This window comes from Adiantum capillus-veneris, chromosome 12 (assembly GCF_014529385.1).
Source record: "Adiantum capillus-veneris isolate H3 chromosome 12, ASM1452938v2, whole genome shotgun sequence".
Classification (NCBI taxonomy): domain Eukaryota; kingdom Viridiplantae; phylum Streptophyta; class Polypodiopsida; order Polypodiales; family Pteridaceae; genus Adiantum; species Adiantum capillus-veneris.
This window is the reverse complement of record NC_140942.1, coordinates 132,465,033-132,490,032: the sequence shown is the minus strand read 5'-3', so window position 1 is coordinate 132,490,032 and position 25,000 is coordinate 132,465,033. Positions and strand designations below refer to the sequence as shown.

General features: G+C 44.8%; 1 protein-coding gene across 1 annotated transcript in view; it reads right to left on the bottom strand.

Annotated features, from left to right (window-relative positions):
• The window catches only part of LOC147446525 (beta-glucuronosyltransferase GlcAT14B-like), a 67,540-nt gene extending 44,902 nt beyond the window's left edge, over positions 1–22,638 (bottom strand). Inside the window, exons 1-3 of the mRNA XM_086525746.1 lie at positions 21,821–22,638; positions 21,438–21,513; positions 21,235–21,350 (exon numbers count right to left, since the gene is read on the bottom strand). Of these exons, the coding sequence (XP_086381872.1) occupies positions 21,235–21,350; positions 21,438–21,513; positions 21,821–22,409 (781 nt within the window). The 5' untranslated portion in view covers positions 22,410–22,638. The remainder of the gene's footprint in view (positions 1–21,234; positions 21,351–21,437; positions 21,514–21,820) is intronic.
• Between the last annotated feature and the right edge of the window lie 2,362 nt (positions 22,639–25,000).

The following is a 25,000-nucleotide window of genomic DNA, read 5'->3' as shown; positions in this document are numbered from 1 at the left end:
AAGCGATGTCAAACTGTTGTATAAAAGACAACCTTCAAAGCATATGAGTATCCTGAAAAAGTGTCAAATTTGATTGACTATCTACCTTCCTTAAACTCTCGGACTTTCTTGCTTTTATCTTCCAGAAAGTCATACTGGTTGGCTTTATAAAAATTCTTCTTATTCGCATAAAATTTTATGTCATCGGAGTCTGAACTGTCTGTAGACGAGTAGTCACTGGGCGAGATTTAGACTTCTTTGCCTTTTTCTTGCCCTTTCCGAAGCGTTGTTTCTTGCTTCACTTTTTGCCTTTTCTGTCTTCTTCGCTCGAATCTGAAGAGCTAGAAGAACTGTCAGAAGAAGAAGAAGAAGAAGAAGAACTAGGTACTCCTTCAAAGTGAACGCGCTTCTTGTGTTTCTTTGCTTTGTCAAATGTCGACTGACAACCCAAATAACCCGGGAAGTCAATGCCTTTCTTCTGCTTTTTGCCGTGCTTTTTGGCTTTCTTTTGCGCGTCAAAAAGCTAAGCAATCCGTGCATCAACCACCTCTTCTAGTTCCTTCTTTGAATATTGCTTGTGATCAAAAGGTTTCTTGAGAGCGGGTTTCGGGGGTGATATAGTGGTTTTCTGCCACTGTGCATGCACTTCCTGAAAAGAAGTCTCGCTCATATATTTTGCCAATTTCGGATCCTTCGCAAAACTGAGCATCATCTTTGTTGCATCGCCGATCAATTGACGACGCTTCATCTCTCGTTGCTCCACCTGAGTAGGCCGAGGCGCGCCATACTCTCTGTCAGAATCTTCGTTGTGATCCCTGTCCGCATCTCCAGATGCAGAGAGAGTCGACTGATCCTTGCATGAAGCCATAGGTGACGCGGAAAAAAAATTGGGATCGGATTTCACGTAGAAGAGAAATCGGCGGTGCTCTGATACCACTGTAACAGACTTGGACACTCCAAGTCAAGAATCAATCACGACAGCACCAAATAACCACTTCAAAACAATTCACAGATCGCAATAGATTTGCACTGGCCCGACGGAGTTCCGTGCCTAGAGATATTGGCCCCAAAGACTAGCGCTCCTTCCGATATTTCTTTATGTATTAATCAATGTCAAAGTACAAGAGAGCGGTTAGGGTTTCACTCTCAGACTCTGCGTCCAGATGCTCTGCAGAGTGAGCCCAAACCGCTAATTTAAAGTTTACAAGGGATGCCCAAAAGCAGAGCCCCAAAAGCTTCCAGACCATAAGCAGAATCTCTCTCTCTCAAGCTCTCTCTTGAGCACTTTTTAAAATAAATTCACTTCGCATTCAATGCGGAGTAGGTCTTGAATTTAACCAAGAACTGTCTTATCACTTTACCTTTAATCTTTTTGTGTCAATATCTATTCTGGAACGAGTATCTGCTCGTTTTCCTCCACTTTGGGTTGCTCATCCGGCTCCCCATCATCGGGCACATCGCCTTCAAAAGGCTTCAAGAGACTCACATGAAAAACGTTGTGAATTCTCCAAGTATCGAGCAGCTTCAATCGAAAGGAGACATCATTTATCTTTTCGAAAAATCTGGAAAGGTCCATAGTATCTCATGCTAAGCTTTTGAGAAAGCCGCTCCTTTCCCTTTTTCTTTCCCAGGCGTGCCTTCCCAAAACATAAGAACACCCAATCGTTCTCCTTCAATTTCAAATCGCGACGATGTCGATCCGCTGCCTTTTTTTTGAGATTGCTCTAAAGCCTTCCGAACTAAGTCCCTCATGAACTAGTTGGCTTCAAAGAAAAAGCTTATCTTTCGTGCTAAGGAAGAGTGGAACCTTCGTAGCAAATTCAATAATCTCAAATGGCACCTTCCCCATCAAAGAGTTAATCGTGTTTATGTAGGCATATTCCACCAAAGGTAAAAACCTTTTCCCATGAAGTCTTCAGATTCAAAAAAGAAGACTTCAACAAATCCAGTACCACTGAATTAGCAATCTCTGATTGCCCGTCAGTCTGCGGGTGGAATGACGAGAACTGAAACCGCGTACCAATGTTCTCCCAAATAGCCTTTCAAAACAAACTCGTGAATCTGGGGTCTTTGTCGAAGACAATCGCCTTAGGCATGCCATGTAATCTGAATATCTGGGCAATAAACAATCGTGCCCACGCTGTGTTTTCAGGAGATTAAAAATGAAATCCATTGCAGTACTTTTCCAGGGGCGGGTGGGTATGGATAAAGGCTGTAACAATCCTTGTGCTTTATGCCTGTCAAAATTGGACCTTCTGGCATACCAAGCAACTGCGTATAAATTCGTCAACGTCCTTCTGGAGTCTCGGCCAAACAAAAGTAGCTCTCCACCCCTTTCAAGGTGGTTACAATGCCGCGGTGACTCGTAAAAGGTGGACAGTGGCATTCGGTTAGAACCTTTTCCTTCAACGGCTGTGTAACGCACATCATTTTCTTCATCAAGTAGCCATCCCGAATGGAATATTCCGCTACTACCTCCCCATTCTGTATTCAACTGAATACATCTGCATAATCTGTATATGTGGCGTACTGACGGACCATATCCTCGAAGCTTCTATGATGCATCGCTGAAATAGCCAAAACCAACGGCTTCCGGGACAAAGTATCTGCCACCAATTTCTTATGTCCGTGCACATGGACAATCCGGAAGTAAAAGTGTGACCAGATGTTTACCTACCGCATTTGCTTTTCCGATAGCCGCTTTTGTCACAAGTAGCAGCGTCAACTCCAACCATCTGTGAAAACCGTAAAATCGGCTCCGAGTAGGTAATGTCACCACAAGAGCATGGATAACCGTCAAAAGCTCTTTCTCACATAACTGTACTGTCAATTTCGGCCTTGAAAACAATCCGCTCTCATAGGCAATGACATGGCCTTCATGCATTAAGACCGCATCCAGACTACGACCACAAGTATCACAATATACTACAAACGACTTCTGCAAATCCGGCAAAGTCAAAACTCGTCCTGTAGTCAAGTTCTGTTTCAATTCCTAAAAGGCAGTCACCTCTGTGGGTCCCCACGAGAGGAGGACTCCTTTCGATGTCAACAAATGCAAAGGGGTAAGCAACCTTTGCAAACTTTCTGATGAACCGCCGGTAGTAAAAACATAAGCCCAAGAAGCTTCGAACTTCATGGACATTCTTCAAATCGGGCCAATCACGGATAGTCTCTATCTTGGCCGGGTCCATTTGCACTCCTGCTGCTGAGACAATGTGTCCCAAAAAGTGTATCCATGGGCTCGACTCGCACGTTAAGGTGGCCGATTCGATGGTGTGGTTCCAGGTATCAAATCAATGGTATGATCCTCAGGACAAGCTGGTGGCAACTCGCCTGGCAAGCCCTCTGAAAAGCAATCGGCATGAGTGTGGAGAAAATCTTGGCGTTCTTTTTTTCGAGGTCAAAACATATTCGACCTTCAATCATCATTCAATCCTTTCCAGAAAGTAAAGAAACTAAATTTCATCGAGTACAATGTCTAAGCCCTTCATTTATCAAAGTCGCTTTCTTGGCCCGATAGTCAACCACAGCGTTGTTCTTGTGGTACCAAGGGATTTCGAGCAGGACATCACAACCTCCCAAGGGAATTACGTAGAAGTCTCGTGCCCTAAACACCCCTGACATTGCAGACGAAGTTTGCCAATGATCGGTGTTATGGCAACATCTCATCCAGGTGCCGCTAGAACAACCTCTGCCCGTGGCCTCAGCCTGTCGGGCGTAATTCCAAATCGAGCCGCCAATTCAAGTGAAAAGAATTTGGCCTTGGCTCCTTCATCCAAGAAAAAAAAAGGCTTCCTGATCTTTCACTTTGCCCTAAAGTGGCAAAAATTTGTACTTTCATTCATTTGATTCGGTTCGGGCCCCACGCAATGTGGTACCAATTATGCTTTCATCTGCCTTTTCCGCCACGTTCCTCAGCTACTTTCGAACTCTCTGACCTTTCTTCAGCCTGTTCATTTGATGCCTTTTTTGGGCACTTTGCGGAGATGTGCCCAGTTTCCCCGCATCCAAAGCACTTCCCCTCTTTGATATAGCTGACACTCTCTCGAAGAGTGAGCTGGGGTCATGCATCCTTTTCTTTCTTTTCTCGGTTACTCTTCTTCTTTCTACTTTCATCGTTAGAAGTCTTTTCAGTTCTCTGCGTCATGATCTCATCTGTGGGGTAAGTCAAATTGCCAGAATGAATGGCAAAACCCCGTTTCGCATGACTCATCAATTCCTGAATGGAATCTGACTTTTGCTCTAAGCAGTGATCTCGGATCTCTCTAGGAAGTCCCAAGGTAAACCGCTCAATCTGTTCTTTGAACGCGATCTTCTTAAATGAAGAAGCTGGTAGAAAAGAGTTTCAGAATCTCTCGCAATATGCGTCCAATGTATCCTTCTTGGTCATCCGAAGATGGTTCCAAGCAATTAGTATGTCACGCTCATACTCCCGAGTCAGCCATGAAGAAATAAAAAACCTTTTAAATTTCAGCCATTTAAGTGGCGCTTTCTTGTTCAATAGAAGAGTGGACCACCAAGTTCGAGCATTTTCCGTGAAGTAAGAGGTAGCCCTCCGAATCTTGGAGCGCTCTGAGTAATGTCCTCCAGAGAAAGCTATGTCAAACTGCTATATAAAGGCCAAACTTCGAAGCATCTCGAAATCCAGAAAACGAGTCAAATTTAATTGATTGTCCACCTTCTTCAAACTCTCAGACTTTCTTGCTTTTATCTTCCACAAAGTCATACTGGTTGGCTTTATAAATGTAAGGTGCAGCGGAATGAATGTTGTATTTTCTCAAGATTAGTGATCTTTATTTGCTCAACGTTCCTTTTAGTTCTTAGGGAAAGAGAGAGCTTTCCGTCTTATGGAGAGTGCTATGATCACGAACAAAGTGAGTGGATTGTGCGTGCAAGTGAATGAGACTGAGAGAAGGAGAGAGAAGAGATACGACACCCGAGAGTTGTAAAACCCTCCTCCCAAGGCCCCACTCTCGTCGGCGACAGTGGTCTACTTTGATTGCACAAAGGTGTACAATGCGTATGCAATGGACTGATGCAATGGGACTATGCCGATGACGACGACGGTGATGACGACGACTCGATGGCTGAAATCTGTGGAACTTTTATTTGCTGATTTAATGGTCTTCTTGGTGGCTGAAAATGACTGTTTTGGCTGCGTTTTGATGGCTGAAAATGGGGGATCATCTGCAACCAACTTGGGGGGAATCTGCTACTGTGCCATGGCTGAAAACCTGCGTGGATCTGATGCGGTTTGGGCTGAGAATCAAAAACGCTGGCTGGACATGTCTCTTGCCAAAAACGCTAGGCTTGTCTGCATCTTCAAAGCAAAACGCTGATATGCCTGATGATGCTCTGCTGAATTCAATGAAGAAAACACTGAATCTGCTGCTTATGCTAGCGTTAGTAAATGGCTGAAATCGTTGATGATGATCAGGAGGAAAAACGCTAATGCTGATGCCTGTGCGTCGCGGGAAAACACCAAGGTGATGGATCTGCTGCTAGAGAAGGAAAACGCTAGGGAGGTCTGGGGGTATGGCGAGCTAAGAACTCCAAAACGCCAAGACATGGAGGTACTGCTGAGAAGTTGCCTGTTGAGCGAGAAGCTCCTGCTGCCTCTTCTGTCAGAAAGTGCTAACTTGGGTTTGCTTATATATTAACTTAGCAAAATTGCCCTACCTACTTTTGTTGGAAAGTCGCTTAAAAATAATAAGTGAAAATACCAAAAATAAGGAAATAGGCTAAATGCACTGGAAAATTCTCCTGACTGAATCTGATGGATCCTGAAGGGAATACTGATGATCATGTTGTGTGCAACCGGAGGATATGTATCTATGCTAAGTGACTGGGCATGCACGGTCTACGAATAGACTCACAAAAGTGCCAGATCACTGCTAATCTAGACTTGACTGAATTGAATGAACCCTGCTTTGGTGTAGCTTGTCCACGGACACATAGGGTTAAGATGTATCACGTGACATCCCCTTCTTTTCAAAGTGAGGTGCTGGTACCGAATTGTATGGCGTCGAGGGAGATCGCCAACAGCATCCGGAATCCTAGAAGGGACTCTTCGCCGGCCCACTCTGATGTGTTGGTCATGCAGTACTTGAACTTCATACAGGTCTGCAACGCTTGCTTCTATGGGCCGCACCGAAAGCGACACAAAGTCTTATGTGGCTCCTTCGATGCTTTAACTTCGTCTAGAATCCTGCTTCTTTCGTCTTCAAGAATCTCCATGGCTGAAAATTCATGAAACCATCTCCAACACAAAACCATGAACATACCTATTCCATGTAAAGTGAAGGAAAAAAATCGTAGTCTTCTCTAACGACTGTGTATGCAATGTAGATGAACATAGAGACGGAGTGACAACCCGTTCATCAAACACATGCAAACAATGAGGTCGAATTTTTCTGTTTGATCGAAATCAATCAATTGTGGCAAATCACAATGGAAATGCCCATGTTTGGTGCTCATACTATCATGTGCTCTTTCGGAAACTGTGTCATGCCAAGGAAGAGACATGGAATGTGACTTCCTGACATACATACTTTTCAACTTTTCATGAACAATCCGCATACATTCGTGCTCATCCATGATAGAAACGTGCTCAACATACAATATATCATGCCTAGGAAAAGGGATCACATAACGATGCCGACTAAAATACAGGAAACCTTCACGAATGAAACACTCGAACAATGCGTGCGTATCAATCATGCGAACACATAATACTTCCTGTGAGGGTTCTTTGGACCAAGGAACGAGAGCCAAGATCACGTCTTCGGCATCTATCGAATCTTCTTGTGGGGGATTTGTGGACCTCGACTCGAAAGCCAAGATCGATTCTTTGTGATTGATCGAATCTACAACGAGGTTAGCTTCGCTAGGAACAGCATCAACTAACACATCATCAATCATCATCTTCGTGCAAGTCATCATGCTTGTCTTTGTCATGCAAATCATTATCATTCAAATCATCATGCTTCTCATAATCATGCAAATCCTGTGTGTCATGCTGTGGAGAAAAAGAGATTGAGAGAGTCTCCTTCTCCTGAATCTTGTCAATCTTGTCCTACATATTAGCAATGAGAGATGGAGAATGAGCAATGTCCTCTCCATGAATGACAATAGGAGAATCACTTTTGGCATTGAGAGTTATAGTGTTAGTCAAAAAATCCATGAGAGCGTCATTATCACGAAACCATCGAATGCCCAAAATCATATCACATCCTGAGAGAGGAGAAACAACAGATCTTCTAGTGAAGGCAGTCTGTTTAATTGCAAATAACACATCAAGGCATTCCTCGGTGATGAGAGCGTCCATACTAGGACGAAAGCCAGAGACATCGATAGGAGATCCCAAACTAACTTCGAGGCGGGCTCTCTCAACAAGAGAGGAGGGTCCTGAGAAACTGTGGGCACAATTGTGTTATCATTCATTGCATTGACAGATGTAGTGGGTGTTGTGGGTTCTTTAGATTCATTCGATTCAAGCTTAGGACATGTTCTTTTTATGTGACCCTTAATGTGACAATGAAAACAACGACCTTCGTTAGAATAAGTGCTTTGTTCTTCCGACGTGATGTATCCTCCTACAATTCCTTGTGCTACCTTTTCATCTGGAGTAAGCTTAGGTTTAGCAGTTGTGTTAGCCTTACCCTTAGATTCATTGGAAGAATTCTTTGATGAGAGACTGTTAGAAGATTGGTTAGAAGAGTTATCATTCTTCCCATTCTTACCATTCTGCGGGTTCTGAGAAGTCTGCGAGGTACTTGTAGAAGTCTTGTTCTCCTTAGGCTTCCCCTTGTTGTGCTTCATCTCCTGTGCGAGAGCAATCGCTACCGCTTTGTTGAGATCGATAGGATCGAATACCTCGACATCGTACTTGATATACTTGTCCAATCCAAACAGAAAAGCCTCTTTGCGCTCATCATCCGACATGCGTAATTGGGTACCTAGCTGCAAAACACAATTAGAAAAGGACATAACCGGCATACCATTTTGCTTGAGAGCACGCCAATCGTCCTTTAATCGTGCGAGGTATTGAGGTGGCATAAACCGCGCCTTGAGCTTGTCTTGGAAATCAGCCCAACTAAAAGAGAGGAGCGTGAAATCGTCGGCTCCCTCTAGGTGCGCGGCTAGCTGTGCCTCTTGCCATGCGTGGTACCAATTGATGGCATCACTGGCAAGGTACATAGCTGCCGTCAAAACCTTGCTATTTCCTGTCTTCTTAGTTGTCGCAAAATAAGCATTAAATTGATGCAACCAAGAATGAATAACTGTAGCATCCATCTTACCGTCATACTTACTGAAAGTCAACTTTTCTGTAACTGGATGGTTGGAATCCACGTGGTGGCTTGCGCCACTTGACAAACTCCCACGATCTTTGGGTGGTTCGGTCTTCGAGGCGAGGATGTGGGAAATAAATTCTTGATGACAAATCTCCCTTTGAGCTTCTCGTTCATCGTGCTCGCGTTCGAAAGCAAGTCGATTTTCTTCTTGTTTTGCGGCAAGAGCAAGGCGATTTGCTTCTTGTCTATCCATCATGGCCATCATCTGCTTGACCATTGCCTCCAGAGGGTTTGGCGTAGATGGCGAAGGGGGAGGGTTGAAGAAATCATCTCCGGGTGGGGACGAGTCTCCGTCGCCTCTCTCATGCTCATCACCTGTATGCGAAGTATCCATTCCGCTTCGGGTGGCGACCATGCACTATGATCTTGGGGTTTTAAGCTCGCGAGGAACTTGGGTTCTTGAAACCGGCTTGTTCAATCCAAAAAGGGCGGTAGACTTTACTTCAAACCTTGATTTAGCTGTCACCCATTATTAGTCGTCTATTATACTTGCGCTATAGTGACACGAGAGGGGAATGGGTTACAGATGCTAGAATGCACCTGTATGAGAAGACCGACACCAAATTGGCCCCTAACTTAGGCGCCCCTTTCGGTATTTCTTTATTGTTTAAAAGAGTGAATAAACGTTGTGGTTCTTTCCAAGCTGCCCCGCACAACCTTGGCTGAATTTTGACTGTTCTGGCTTGATTTCGGCAGCATAGCTGTACTAGAACCCTTCACGGTCAGTATTCCCACGCATTAAAAGACTTTCCCGACGCATACGGGCACTTTGCAAAACCTGGCGAGAATCTGCAGCACGCTGAATTCTCTGTTTTCAGCCCTGAAAATGCGCCAAATCGCCTGTACAGCGGTCCCCTTGCGTCCCCGAACCTCCTGGGGGTATTAGGGTCCGTTTAGGGCCAAAACCCTAAACCTGCAAAAATACACAGCAGGCTGTAATTCACTGTTTCGGGCTCCGTTTCGCGTGCCGGTCGCATCCGTAGCAAGTCCTCGAGCTCCCGCACATGTAGGGCTACTTGCCCTTTGAATCGGACGAGATTTCTGGCGTGAAACCTCTCCGAATTCACCTGTACCTGCGGGGGGATTAGCCGCTAGCTAATCCAGTACCTGTACAAGAGGCTCTTGCCTCGGCAATCGCGCATGAACCCACACAACTGCACATTGGTCAAATGAAGAGCCCACTAGTGGGGCATAACATACTGCCAAAGGGGAGAGAGAGGGCACTGTGTAGCGTGCAGGGCATCACTCCTGGCACCGCACTGTGCATAAGAGGGAAAGCAAGCACTCCATAGCTCTTAACCTGTGACAAATTCTGAAAATCAGCCTCCTCTCTCATTTTAGGCGCCCCCTCTCTGGCCAGGAGTAGCAGAATGCTCACAGAGTGCCACATGGCACATTTTCCGACTTTGGGCATTCCCGGCTAAAAATATCTCAACTGGTGCGTCAGTTGACTTTGCAACAGAGCAAGAAAATGTTCCCTTTGTCATTCCAGAGGTAATGACGTCAATACATTTTCAGGTCCCAAAATAGCAGTTCCCTAAATTTTAGGAGATGCTGCCATTGTATCTTTCTAGGTCATCCGACCCTCTTTGTACACTGCGGCCACATCCAGAACTGAAATGTAGCCTCTGTAGCAAAGGATTCCACTTTGGCTAGTCAATGACCCCACTTGGCTAACCATAGTCCTTGTCCAACCTTAGTGCTCTCTTGCCCTCAGGCCTGGACTCCCTCTGGACAGTTCCACACTAGCTATGCAATGCAGGGCAGTTAGATTTCCCGAGGGGTGTTTCCAAAAAGTGAAAGTAAATAGATAATAAGAAACAAATCAACAAAAAGGATAGATAGTAGTCACACGCTGGTGACAGTTCTTGAGGGTCTTGAGGTTCTTGAGGTTCTTGAGGTCCTTGATTCGTGAGAATCTTGGGTTCTTGAGGTTCTTGAGTCTTGAGGGACTTGGGTTCTTGGGGTTCTTGAGGTTTTCTTTCGCTTGCAAATCGCGTTGGAGAAGGATCTTCTCTTCGCCTGAGTTCTACCCTTTTCTGCGGACGCACCCCTTGGCGGCCTTGCGCTCACACCAAGGTTGCTTTTTCCCACCTCACGTCGATTGGCCGGCCGCTAAGTGCACGGTCCGCTCTCAATGAGTGAAAAGAGACACAAGGGGAGGCTGGACAAGCCCTTCTTTCTTGGGATTCCTGTCACTCTTCAACAAAACACGATTAGGAATCGCCACGCCCAAGTAAAATTAGGTTCGGGCGATCGCAACAAGCAAAAAAAATTCTTGTGGTTCTTGTGGTTCTTGTGGTTCTTTCCTTGAGTAATGCAGAACACTTCCAAAGCTCTGATACCAATGTAAGGTGCAGCGGAATGAATGTTGTATTTTCTCAAGATTAGTGATCTTTATTCGCTCAAGGTTCCTTTTAGTTCTTAGGGAAAGAGAGAGCTTTCCGTCTTATGGAGAGTGCTATGATCACGAACAAAGTGAGTGGATTGTGCGTGCAAGTGAATGAGACTGAGAGAAGGAGAGAGAAGAGATACGACACCCGAGAGTTGTAAAACCCTCCTCCCAAGGCCCCACTCTCGTCGGCGACAGTGGTCTACTTTGATTGCACAAAGGTGTACAATGCGTATGCAATGGACTGATGCAATGGGACTATGCTGATGACGACGACGATGATGACGACGACTCAATGGCTGAAATCTGTGAACTTTTGTCTGCTGATTTAATGGTCTTCTTGGTGGCTGAAAATGACTGTTTTGGCTGCGTTTTGATGGCTGAAAATGGGGGATCATCTGCAACCAACTTGGGGGGAATCTGCTACTGTGCCATGGCTGAAAACCTGCGTGGATCTGATGCGGTTTGGGCTGAGAATCAAAAATGCTGGCTGGACATGTCTCTTGCCAAAAACGCTAGGCTTGTCTGCATCTTCAAAGCAAAACGCTGATATGCCTGATGATGCTCTGCTGAATTCAATGAAGAAAACGCTGAATCTGCTGCTTATGCTAGCGTTAGTAAATGGCTGAAATCGTTGATGATGATCAGGAGGAAAAACGCTAATGCTGATGCCTGTGCGTCGCGGGAAAACACCAAGGTGATGGATCTGCTGCTAGAGAAGGAAAACGCTAGGGAGGTCTGGGGGTATGGCGAGCTAGGAACTCCAAAACGCCAAGACATGGAGGTACTACTGAGAAGTTGCCTGTTGAGCGAGAAGCTCCTGCTGCCTCTTCTGTCAGAAAGTGCTAACTTGGGTTTGCTTATATATTAACTTAGCAAAATTGCCCTACCTACTTTTGTTGGAAAGTCGCTTAAAAATAATAAGTGAAAATACCAAAAATAGGGAAATAGGCTAAATGCACTGGAAAATTCCCCTGACTGAATCTGATGGATCCTGAAGGGAATACTGATGATCATGCTGTGTGCAACCGGAGGATATGTATCTATGCTAAGTGACTGGGCATGCACGGTCTACGAATAGACTCACAAAAGTGCCAGATCACTGCTAATCTAGACTTGACTGAACTGACTGAACCCTGCTGTGGTGTAGCTTGTCCACGGACACATAGGGTTGGGATGTGTCACGTGACAATAAAAATTCTTCTTCTTTGCATAAAATCCGTTGTCGTCAGAGTCCCAACTATCCGAAGACAAGTCCTCTGTAGAATTGTCCGAAACTAGCCGAGATCTAGACTTCTTTGCCTTTTTTGTTGCCCTTTCCGAAGCGTTGCTTTTTGCTTTGCTTTTTCCCTTTTCTGTCTTCTTCGCTCGAGTCGACAGAGCCAGAAGAACTGCCAGAAGAAGAAGAAGAAGAAGAACTAGGTACTCCTTCAAACCGCACACGCTTCTTTTGCTTTCTTACTGAGGCAAAAGTAGATTGACGACCCAAATAACCCGAGAAGTCAGGGCCTTTCTTATGCTTTTTTTCGTGCTTTTTGACTTTGTTCTACGCGTCAAAAGCTGGCTAATCCGTGCATCAACCAGCTCTTCTAATTCTTGCTTTGTAAACATCCTCGACGTAGGAGGTTGTTTGAGCGCCGGTTTGAGGGGTGGCTCCATGGTTTGCCACCACAGTGAGTGCACCTCGTCGAAGGAGGTCTGGGTGAAAAATTTTGCAACTTTAGGGTCCTTCGCAAAATTCAGCATCAACTTTGTCGCTTCATCGACCAATCTCCGATGTTCCATCTCTTCAAGCTCCGCCTGTGTCACAAGACGGGCACCACGTGCAAGTAGAAAAGAACAGACAGAATAGACTTTTAGCACTTCAATAACAACTGAACTGAAAGAGAGACGACACGCCACACGGAGTGGAGGAATTCCACCCCAGAGAGTATTGGCCCCAAACCTTGGCGCCCCTTTCAATATTTCTTTATATTGCATCAACACAGTACAAGCCGGTACTCCAGACTTTGCACCTTCGCCAGGAAGCATGCCAGAGAATGAGCCCTAACCTAGTATTTAAAGGCCCTTGGCCCAAAAAGCAATTACAGTGAAAAGCCTTCAAAACTCAAAAGCTCCTGGTCCAAAAAGCAATGCCAAAAGCTGGCAGCTTTTCGTAAATCGCGTTGGTGTCCGTACAACAAGCCACGTGTCAACCCGCCACGTAAGCAAATGAGGGTTAAGGTTTCTGATTTTAGGGTTAGGTTTTTATGCAAAATTAGGGCTTTCTATTTTAGGGTTAAGGTTTTGGGTAGAATTAGGGTTTTTGATTTTAGGGTTATGGTTTCAATAGAATTAGGGTTTTGGACAAAATTAGACTTTCTAATTTTAGGGTTAGGGTTTCAACAGAATCAAGGTTTTGGACAAAATTAGGGTTTTTTTATTTTAGGGTTAGGGTTTCAGCAGAATTAGGGTTTCAACACGTCAACAGTTTGTTACATCTCCCCTTCTTGAAAGAGAGTAATCATCCGCGATTACAACATATCTGCAAAACAACTCAAGTTAGCTCAAAAATTTCCGAGGGTCATTCCGAGGGACACATTCCGAGGGACGATCAGTTTGCTCTTTTTATTAAGGAGTTAGCTTCTCCTTTCTGCTCTTTTGATCAAAGAGTTAGCTTCTCCTTTCGGCTGTTTTGATCAAGGAGTTAGCTTCTCCTTTCGTCCAGATCGGAACTCTTGATATTCCGGCGTAGTAAAATTAACCATCACACCCAGATCGTACTGATCTTCCACGGGTGTCTTGATGCACTAAAATTACATACCCAGGCAATCTCATCCAATTAGGAATATTCAGTGGTTGGCACATCACAATGCAACACAAATGCTTACATATGCATGTTACAAGACATAGAAACATAAAGCCGCCGTTGAACACTGCTCCCGCATAACCTAACAAGGTCCGAGCCGGGAGATATTCAACGACTCCCTCATCACTCCTCCCGCATAACCTAAAAAGGTCCGGGCTAGGAGATATAGAGGCCTTTTACAACCAAACGCCCCCCAGACCGCAACCTGCGTCGTTTGGAGGTGTTGAGAGTAACCACTGCTCAGACTTCTTAATACTCCTCCCGCATAACCATCCAGGTCCGGGCTGGGAGTCACAACGACAATTATTTTACAAGCATACAACCAAACGCTCCCCAGGCATCGGATTGCGTCGTTCAGAGGTTTTCAAACATACAACGAAACGCTCCCCAAGCATCGGCTTGCGTCGTTCCGAGGTTCAAACAATACCAAAACAATATTTCTCACTTCTCCACCCGGGAGTAAAATCATCATTCATTGAAACCAGTATCAAACCAAAGTCAAACAATTCAAATCGGCACCAAAACAGGTTCAAAATAGATACCATCCATTTCAAACAAATTCCAAACAGGATCACCAAACAAGATCAAACAAAACTCAAACTCAAAAAGCAATCTCGAGATCAGTCGAGCTCGAAAAGTCGACTGATTTTCTATCTTGAAACTTGTACCAAAAATTTAGGGTTAGGTTCCTTCCATGAGGTCGTAGCCGAGCACAGCATGGTCCGTTAGCTCTTGGAAAAACAGTGTTGCTTTGGCGGTGATGGTAGTCCCAAGATAGTAATCGCACTAAACCTCCAAGGTCATCTGCTCGTGAAGAGACATCTACTCAGAGATGTTGAGAAATTTCAAGTTATAATCTGCTAGGGTTTCCATGGCAAGCATTTCAAGGTATCCCACTCTGCCAGAAGTTGCACTCCGAAGGAAGATGTCAAAAACCATATAACTTCGGGCAAAAAATTTTCTTGAAAGCTTGCCAAGTACTTGGAGTATGCTGCTGAGTAGCTGTAGATATCAACATCTGCATGGCACTGCTTCTAAGAAAAACAGTGACTTGAAACAAATATGGATCCTTCTCTTGCAAGTGATCTTAATTGGCTTATGCCCTGTAAGACATGAGCGGTGAAGACGGGAGCGCGCCCGATGCGCGATGAAGTAAGGGTGGGAGTGGCTAATAGGTTCGCGTTGGAGGACGAAGATCTCTCAAATAAAATTCCATCAATAGCTTTGTCTACTCTTTCGTAGGACCGGTATGCTTTCAGAAAAGCACACGCCTGATGCTCTGATACCACTGTCACAAGACGGGCACCACGTACCAATAGAAAAGAACAAACAGAATAGACTTTTAGCACTTCAATAACAACTGAACTGAAAGAGAGAGACGACACGCGACACAGAGTGGCGAAATTCCACCCCAGAGAGTATTGGCTCCAAACCTTGGCGCCCCTTTCAGTATTTCTTTATATTGCATCAACACGGTACAAGCCGGTACTCCAGACTCTACACCTTCGCCAAGAAGCATGCCAGAGAATGAGCCCTAACCTCATATTTAAAGGCCCTTAGCCTAAAAAGCAATTACAGTGAAAAGCCTTCAAAACTCAAAAGCTCCTGGTCCAAAAAGCAATGCCAAAAGCTACCAGCTTTTTGTAAATCGCGCTGGTGTCCGTACAACAAGCCACGTGTCAACCCGCTGTCAGGAGTTTTTTGGAGCAAGGGATTGCGCATATGTACATACACATGCATGGTGCATCGAATAAAGGATTGCCCATTTTCTAGAGCCACGTGGTTATGTGGGGCCCACATGTGTACAGGTAGGACAGTGTGTACATAGTGCATCGATTTTCACTATTACTAGTACCAGTGTGTTTTTTCTATAATAATAAGGAGTTGGTAGTGCGTAAAACTTCTCGAGGAAGCTATCCGCGGGCCGACGACATGAGGTAAGCAGGTGCGTCAGATGGCATCTAGTGGCGTCAAGAGGGCGAACGGGGTCAATATTTGCACGTGGATGAATACGGACACAAAGTGGTGTTTTCTTGTGAGAGTTATGCAGAAAGGTCATCATTAGGACCACTTTTTGGGGCCACTTCACGTGGTTGCGAGACGCATTATTGAAAATAAATGAGTGCCAGGTGTGCGCATGGATGCAGCAGGGTGACAACTATGCACTACGAGGTCACTTTTTGGCCTGTTCGGGGTCCGTTTGAGGTCATCTAAAAGGCCAAGGGTGCCCAACTAATAAAGCTAAGTGTGGGAACTGAAAAAACAGAGAGAAGACCAGAAAAAACGTGGAGAAGAGAGGAGGAACAGCCGCAGGTGTGTTTTTGGGGTTTTTGGAGCTTGTTTTGGCCGTAAACTGCTCATCCGAGGTCAGATTTGAGCACTTTGACATTGAAGACTAGGGTTTTGGGCCGTTCCGGACGCGATGGCGCTGTCCATTTTGCCAAATTCCTCACTCTTTTCCTGCTGTTTTTCTGTGTAAGTTTCTCCTATGAGCGAAGTTTCTGCTCTAGTTTGTGATTGTATCTAGCTTATTTTACCCATATTGTGTGAGCTATTTGCCCCATTGGTGTTGGCCCAAGCTCAATTGTATCTAAACATCAGAAATTCTCCTCTTTTGAGCTGAGTTTTTTGGGTGTGTGTGTGTGTGTGTCTGTGTGGAGTGGGCAAGTGGATAGTCTCTCTCCTCTCACTCCAGAGGTGTGTTCCTTGTCTCGGCCACGTGTGTTGTGTAAGCCGAGTGGTGCCCCATAGTGTGTGTGTGTATCTTCCCAAGAGTGTGTGTCGGGTCGTTATAGAGGCGTTCTGTGTGTTTTCATCCCGCTCACACCGCCACGTCAATAAATCAGGGTTAGGGTTAGGGTTTCTGATTTTAGGGTTAGGGTTTCGAACAAAATTAGGGTTTCTGATTTTAAGATTAGGGTTTCGAGCAAAATTAGAGTTTTTGATTTTAGGGTTAGGATTTTAGTAGAATTAGGGTTTCGGACAGAATTAGGGTTTTTTATTTTAGGGTTAGGGTTTTTGATTTTAGGATTAGGGTTTCGACACGTCAACAGTTTGTTACAGGCTTAGGCGGGTCGTACTCCTCACGTTAATCTTCTTCGTGATCATCAGATTTCCTGGTAGAAGAGAAATCAGCCGCGCCCTGATACCAATGTAACAGACTTGGACACTCCAAGTCAAGAATCTACCGCGATACGATAGGAATTCACTTCAAAACAGTTCACAATTAGATTCGACAACGACCCGGCGGAGTTCCATGCCAAGAGGTATCGGCCCCAAAGACTGCCGCCCCTTTCGGTATTTCTTTTTGTATTGAATCTATTGCTCAAAGTACAAGGGAGTGATTGGGTCTCACTCTCAAACTCTGCGTCCAAATACTCTGAGAAGTGGGAGCCCAACTACACTTATAAAGAGTTACAAGGGATACCAAAAGCTGTCCATAAAAAACTGCCCCAAAAATAGGCTTTCAATTAAAAGCATCTTTAAATTTTAAAGCCCTTTCTCTCTCTCAAGCTTGTGTAAAATAAAGCAGCTTGACTTTGCGTAGAATTCAGACATCCTTTGCGTAGCAAAAAGCAACCTGCCCTCCCGTGAAATGCGTCGCAAAACGCGGGATTCCGTACAGCCATGCCACGTCAACCCTAGCAGCACTGTCGGGGGATAAGTATGCGAAAGGTGAGCCAGGAAGGCACCGGGCCCCTGGCTGTGAGAGGTGTGGGGAAAAGAGGTGCAACAGGCACAATTAACGAAAACATAGATCAAAACAAACAGTTCGCTTAATACCAGTTAATCAACAGTATCCATGATTAATCAATCGTTAATGGAGGCTTTATGCTCCTTACAAGGTGGAACCTGGCTTAATCCAGGTGCTAATCAAGAAAATCAATAATGACCTGCGTTATTCTGCCTTCTGCTTCTTCCCGGTATGGCATAGGAACTTCGTCTTCCAATGGCCGTCTGATTTGGCTTAAGATTTATGGCTTAAATCCCATATTTGAATGGGTTTAGGCTCGGCTAATGGTTTAAGATTAGGCTCAGAGCTTAAGAGACTCCAAAAATGATTGCTTAAACTTGGCTAATAGGACGAAGTTAGGCTTAGAGCTTAAGAATATGGCTAATGAGTTTGAGAATGGGCAACCTTGGCTTAGCTCTTGAGAGATTAGGGAGCTTTGGGTTTGGCTTAAGGAGATTAAGGATTAAGATTAGACGAGATTGAGATTGATGCTTGGCTATTAGGCTTAGAGCTTAAGAGAATCCTAGTTAATGATTGCTTAAGCTTGGCTAATGAGCACGAGGTTAGGCTTAGAGATTAAGAATATGGCTAATGAGAGTGAGAATGGGCAAACGTGGCTTAGCTCTTGAGAGATTAGGGAGCTTTGGGTTTGGCTTAAGGAGATTAGGATTAGAGCTCAACTTATGATTTTAGGCTTAGGCCTGGCTTTGGCTTGGCAGAAGAGCTTAAGATTCAAAGCTTGGGCTTAGAGAACTTATGAAGTTTAGCATGGTTCTGGCTAAAGAAATCGATGAGAGCTTAAGATGGCTTAATTGCTTGCCCAAGAGCTTGTTATGAAAGCCTCCTAATGGCTTGCTTAATGAGTGTTTAAGAGCTTTTTCCTATTCTCCCGGAGAGAGAGCTTCAAATGAAGAGGTGAGGATTCTAAAAAAAACACAAGAGAGCTCAAGGGAGCCGCATCTTCCCCTTTTATACTTGCATGAGCCAAATTCTTGCTAAAAAGGGGCCTAGGCACCCATTAGCGATGTCGCTAATAGGTACCCCCCTGTTGACGTGGCAGTCGTTTCTGGAGCAGCGCTAAATCCGACGAAACCGGTGCTGAAAATCATCGCGAGGCGGTTTCCTACCATTTTCGTCTCTGTGGCGAGGGCGACTGAGCACCGTAATAGCCAGCGCTAGCCCGCGAAGACCTCTCCTCGTCGGCTGCAGCTACGCCATAGCTTTTTTTTTTCTTCCCTTCACATTAAAAAGCCCTTAAATGGGCAGCCCTTTTAAGTTAGATGGTGGCCCTTTTACAAAGGGCAGCCGAAACTCCTCATGGCTTCACATTGGGCGGGCATTGGCCCTTAAAGGGCACCATTGAAAATCATCTCCTTTGGCATACCTATCAGCCAAGCAATGCCATTCTCCATGGTGCGGCCTTCAGATACCGGCCCCATAGCCCTTGAGTGCATAAATATCGGGCAAGCATCGTCAAGCACAATATCTTCTCCAGTCGCCATCGCTTAACAATAATATCATGAATTTTGATGTCATAAAAATCGTCAATAATGCCACATGCCTGCAAGAAGCAAATGCAAGTGATTGCTTTTGGAGAGTTGTCCCCTCAAGGCTAAGCATATTATAAAAAATGCTTCCGCATCGGCCCACATTTGGCATACACATCGGGCACCGCACTGCATTAAGCCAGATGAACGTGACTGATCAGGGCGGTTCGAACCCGGCCCACGGCGATACTTAAACTGGCTATATCTTGCCAACCGAAACCTCGATTGACGAACTGAAAAGACCGACATGCTCCTGAAAGTGAGCACTTCGGACTCATGCATTTCTTTCATCTTTGACCTTTTATCAACAGGTGCTCAATCCGGTACGAATCTGCTACTGACTGAAATTAAAACTGTCATAACTTCTTATCCGTAGCTCCGATGGACGAGCCGTAAAGACAGGCACGTAGAGCCCTTCAAGTACTTCAACTTTGATTAATAAAATCCCAGCTATGACCACATCAAGCATACTATACCAAGACATATTTTGGTTCTTAGAGCCCCATCTGGTACACTTTTAGCTTATAAATTGGCTTGTTAGCAAGCCCTTATAACTGCTGAATAATCATGCAGGATTCAAATACACCTGATTGGCTTTCCTTTGCTCATTTTCTTGTCATGGGAGCGGAGCGGCACGACAGCACGAAAGCCGGAAATCCTGATTCCTGCCACGTCAGCATTTCAGCCCGAGGGGTGTCTGGTTTCTCTTGCCCAAGTGGTTGCCACGTCACTGGTTTGTGACACCATGCCGATCTCCATCAAATCTTTATTACCGTAATCTCTGTCTAGCTTGCCTTTGTCTTTGTTTATCTATAAATTCCTGCTTTTGCCTTTGGCTTCAAACTCTCGAGCCAAACAAATCATCGTGTCACATTTATAACAAGAGTTGTCGGACCTCGTGGGTACCGAGGCAGCTAACTGAGTACTGGTACTACCATCCTTGTCAAGCTTGTCTCCGCTTGTGTCCTCTAGCGAACTCGTCCATTTGCTTTTGCCTTCACAATCTCGAGCCAAGCAATTTGCCGGTTTCCTTGAGAACTTTGTCAATGCATAGGCAGCTAACTAGATGGTGGAGCGTTCGAGCAAGGGGGGGCCATGATGAAGCTACAAGATCTAGAACTCCGTGAAGCCTTCTCACACTCCAAGGATGGCCGCACGAACCAAGCCGATAAGTAAACTCCAAACCGTTCCATTGTCTGCAATTCCCAAGCTGCTCCACACCCTCTGCTATCCCTTTCTTCAACTCCAAAGTTGCTCATCTCTTTGTCTCCCAAACCACTCCACAACAAAATCGCTCCAAAATAGGCTCAAAACCCCACCTTTCCTCCCTTCTTCCAAAGGGTGCCCTCACAGCCCACAACATTTTAAAACGTTGGGCTCACTAGTTGAAAGGGGGGGGGGGCACTGCTTCTGCCAAGACAAGGGGGGAGGGAGCCGTATGATGCGTTTCAAAACGCAAGAGGCAGGGGAAGGGGCCGCCTAGCTAGCGCTGTCGGGTAGCATTTCCAGAACGCTAGCGAGGAGTGCTTTCAACAGCGCCACCAAGGGGGGGCTTTCATGGAAACGCTAGCGACAGGGGCTTTTGCAATGATGGGCAATGACAAAGGGAACGAGGGAAACCCAACGACGATGGAGTTCTTCACGAGTGCTCTCCTCTCAAAGCTCAGCCTCTACCAAGGCTCTGATACCATGTCAAAGTCAACGATGCGGAGCATAGAGACCAAGGGGGGGGGGGGGAGAGAGAGAGAGAGAGAGAGAGAGAGAGAGAGTCTCCTGAACCAATCAACCTTGGCAATGAGTAACTGAATGTTCCTTGCATATGCATTGTTAGCCCATTTTTTAGCTTTGATGTTATTGTAGTAAATTTTAGCTGATGTGGCACATTTAATGGCACTTTTTCCTTGTCATATTTTTAAATGATGTGGCAGTTAGCAAAGATGAGTCAGCCCGCAACTCTATTCTCCAGGACTCTAAGTCAACTTTATCGATAGATATGGACGCCCTAGCAATCATTCTCAGTTATCCATTGTATGAGAATTGTCTCAAGTTATTGAGTTAATGCTCTTGGGTCATTCTCACCCTCTCAGATTGTGTTTGTCTCATCTCTCATGTGCTCCTCACTTCATTATTTCATGGATCAGCCTAAAGAAATTGCCACAGCGGATCAGTTCGTAGAAGAAAAGGCAAGGATCGCATTTGATGGGCAAACCCATTCCAATGGTCATTGTATATTTAAAACGTGTAAATTGTAAAAGTGCCTGTGGTGCGCTTTAAGATCACCTCACTTCATAAAAACAAGGGAAAATGATAATGCCAATTAGAATTATAGTGGCTATTTATAGAGACTGTCAGCATCTAAAGCAATGTGCAGAATAAATTACCTAAGAATAATTTGAAAGCATTGGGTACTGCTCGTCTTTGTGTTGCCCAAAATATATCTGATTTTCTTGAAAGGTACAACCCTGGATCAATTATGATAGGCTTGACTCTTTGAACCCTGTATCACAGATAGATGTAATAAGATGAAATGCATGTAGAAACACTCTAAACAGGCTTCCAAAAAAAAGCTAGCTTACAAACATACTCTTTCCATCCTAGGTCACTTGTATGCTCCAAAAAGTTGAGATCTCTTGGCAGAAAAGACAAAACATGAAGCAGATCTGCACTAACATCATACAATATGTCATGACTAGATGTAACAACTAACCTTGGGGTAATTATATCAAAAACTCCAAAGCCCTCAATCATGGATGCAATGAGTTATTGGCAAAAACAGAGAGTAAGAATGCCATATAAATTTTCAAATACAGTGACCTGTCGACAAATTTGAGCACCACATCTAGCCGTATAAAACATTCTTCTAAAGCAGTCACTAAAAGGTGCCCCTTTCAACACATGAATCCATAAACAACGTGCACAAACAGAAATATACCAGCATTGAACGGGTAAAGAGAGAAATAAAAATACCATCTTGAGTGATCAAAGGGTAATCTGATGCACTGAGATTGATGAACCAGTCCCAGTCAGATCCCTTCTTTAGCAGTATTGCAGCAGCATGAAGCGTGCACGCAGTCATGGTGGGCCCTCTGTAAGTGACAAGGTTGGCCTTACCAATAACGTCTACATTTCCTACATCTACAAATATGGGGTTAAGCTTCACATATCTAGCCAAATCAATGCGTTCTTTTGGTAGTGCTTCAAGGTCCAGGTGTAGGATGTACTGGTTGTTAGGATGATAAATGGCTTGCAAGACCCTCTTCATCCTATGGCTGTCCCCTTTTGTTCCAGATATCAAGTAAGCCAACTTTGGTGCTAAGGGTACTGAGGGAGTGGGCGGTTGCACGATCTGGGTTTCCGTCAAGAGCTGGGAATTATCCTCAATACCACTTTGTCGGAACCCATTGATTAGATGATCATACAGGGATGCATTGCTTTTCTGTGATTTGTTAGAGCTTACGACTGCTGCCAGGATTAGGGTGAATGAGACCAAGGAGCTGGCCATAAAAGGAATCATCCATTTTCTCTCTGTAACAGAAATAAGGGCTCTCGCCTTCATGTCGCTCCTTGACCGGGCTATGGCGACACAGGCGTGATAAGCATTTAAGTTCCTTCTGTGCTCGGCACAAAAATGTACGTTCTTTTATTCTAAGCTTTGACTGGCAAGGTGAATTTCTTACACGACACCAATGATCAGGAGGCGTATCCTGCTCCGCATCTGGCCAACGACGAGACTGTCTTCGCCGCTAATGCGCGGGAGTCGGGACTTCTTCTTTTAACCTGTCGTTGGATTGTTTTTAATGTGGAAGTTAGATTGTTATTAAGGTAATAGGGGTGGCAAATTTTTTTAGCTACTTCATTAGGGAGAACCTACCTGTCGTTGGATTGTTTTTAATGTGGAAGTTAGATTGTTATTAAGGTAATTTTTAGCTACTTCATTAGGGAGAACCTATTGAGATGTTGCAGTGGTTTATGTAGGTACGATCTTTGAAAATGCTCATTTGAGGCGAATCCCAAGAGATGCCCGTTGCAAGGCTGGGGCTGCGTGGAGACGAAGGATGGGGCTGGCACAAGCAAGGACGTGGAGTCTTCTACAACAGCAGGCTAGCACAAGCGACAGCATGGAGTCATCCACGAAAGTAGGGGCACACAAGTCATCGACGACGACTCGAGCAGGCATATGGGGGGACTTGGGTGTATTTTTTCTAAAGTTGGGTTGCTCCACTTTCTGCAACATGGGCAACTGCCTGCATGTCTTAGCACTAAAATCTATGTGACGTTGGCATGGAACGGCAAGAGTTCGAATTCTTTCTTACAAATTTTGGTTGTTGCATTGGATGGAATCTCGGCAAATTCTAACTAATAAATGGGAAAAGAGGAGCCAATATGTAGCCCAAATGTAGAAAATATGTATTTCTATAAAATGTATATATATCTTTGAAGGTGCCGCGGGAAGCCTGTGCGAGTGCAAGTGCGAGAGCAGAGAGAGAGAGACCTACTATTGGGTGGAGCGCACAGCAACGTTATCCTGTTGCACCTCCTTATTCTTTTGTATTAAAAGTTAGTAGATGGGTTAGTAGTAAGTGGGATGTCCGGCCAGTTGGCTTAAATCCCACCAAACTCCCACTTGAAGGCCAACGCAGTCCAAGCGACCTGGTATGTACAACTGTAAAGCAATCTAGTGGCTTCAACCTATACCCATCAACTCACAGCAATGTGTAAACCGCGCCAAAGCTAAGCCTGTCGTCAAATCATCTGCTGGGTTGTCATCAGTGTGTACCTTGACCAAATCATTGAGCTTTTTGGCCAAGAAATCTCTCACAAGATGATACCTAACTTCAATGTGTTTCGATTTGGAGTGAAACACGAGATTGCTTGCCAATGCAAGAGCACTCTGACTATCACAATATATCACTGGAGTCTCATCAATGCCATGATTTTTGGCCAAGCGAGATAACCATACAGCCTCTTTACTTGCATCCGACAATGCAACATACTCTGCTTCTGTAGTGGAAGAAGACGTACAATCTTGAAGACATGACCTCCAAGATATTGCTGCTCCAACAAAATATGAAGACATAGCCAGATGTCGATCTCCTATTGTCGACACAACCCGCATAGTCTACATCCGCATAACCCACGATGGATGCATCACTGTTTCCGAAGCGTAAACACCTACGGACCGTTCCTTTGAGGTACCTAAGAATGTGCTTCACTGCTTCCCAATGCTTGCTACCAGGATTTGTCATATATCGGCTCACCACTCCAACTGCAAAAGCAATGTCTGGTCTTGTGGCCACCATAGCATACATGAGACTGTCCACTGTCGAAGAATATGGTACCTTAGCCATTTCTGCTCTCTCAGCATCAGATTTGGGTGCATCTTCCTTGCTCAGTTTCAAGAATGCCTACATTGGGGTACTCAATGCTTTCCCCCCTGCATATTGAAACGCTGCAAAACTTTCTCAATGTATGTTTCCTGAGATAACTCAAGAATACGACGTTTGCGATCTCTTTTGATTCGCATGCCAAGAAAGTGTGTAGCATCCCCCAAATCTTTCATTGCAAAATTGTTGCTAAGTGTTTTCTTCAAGTTGGCAATCTCTGCAATGGATTTCCCAGCTATAAGCATGTCATCAACATACAAAACTAGAATGATAATCGAGCCATCATCTAGCTTTCTTGTGTACAAGCAGTGATCCTCTTCGCTCCTTTTATATCCTTGAGACCTCATACATGCATCAAATTTATGATACCACTGCCTTGAACCCTGCTTTAAGCCATAAAGTGCGTTTTTGAGCTTACATACTAGCTCACAAGATGCGTTCTCCTGAACAAACCCTTCAGGCTACTGCATGTAAACATCCTCATCGAGATCCCCATGAAGAAATGTTGTCTTCACATCCATTTGGACAAGTTTTCATCAAAATCGGCTCCCTTTTGCTGTTTGAACCCTTTGGCTATAAGCATAGCTTTGTACTTTGAATTTGGATCACTTGAGGTAAACTTATTCTTGTAAACCCATTAGCAAGGTAAATCTTTTGCATCATTTGGCAGTTCTACCAAGTCCCAAGTATCATTATCCAGAATCGAGTTATACTCAGATTTCATAGCCTACTCCCACTTCACCACATCATTCGTCATCATGGC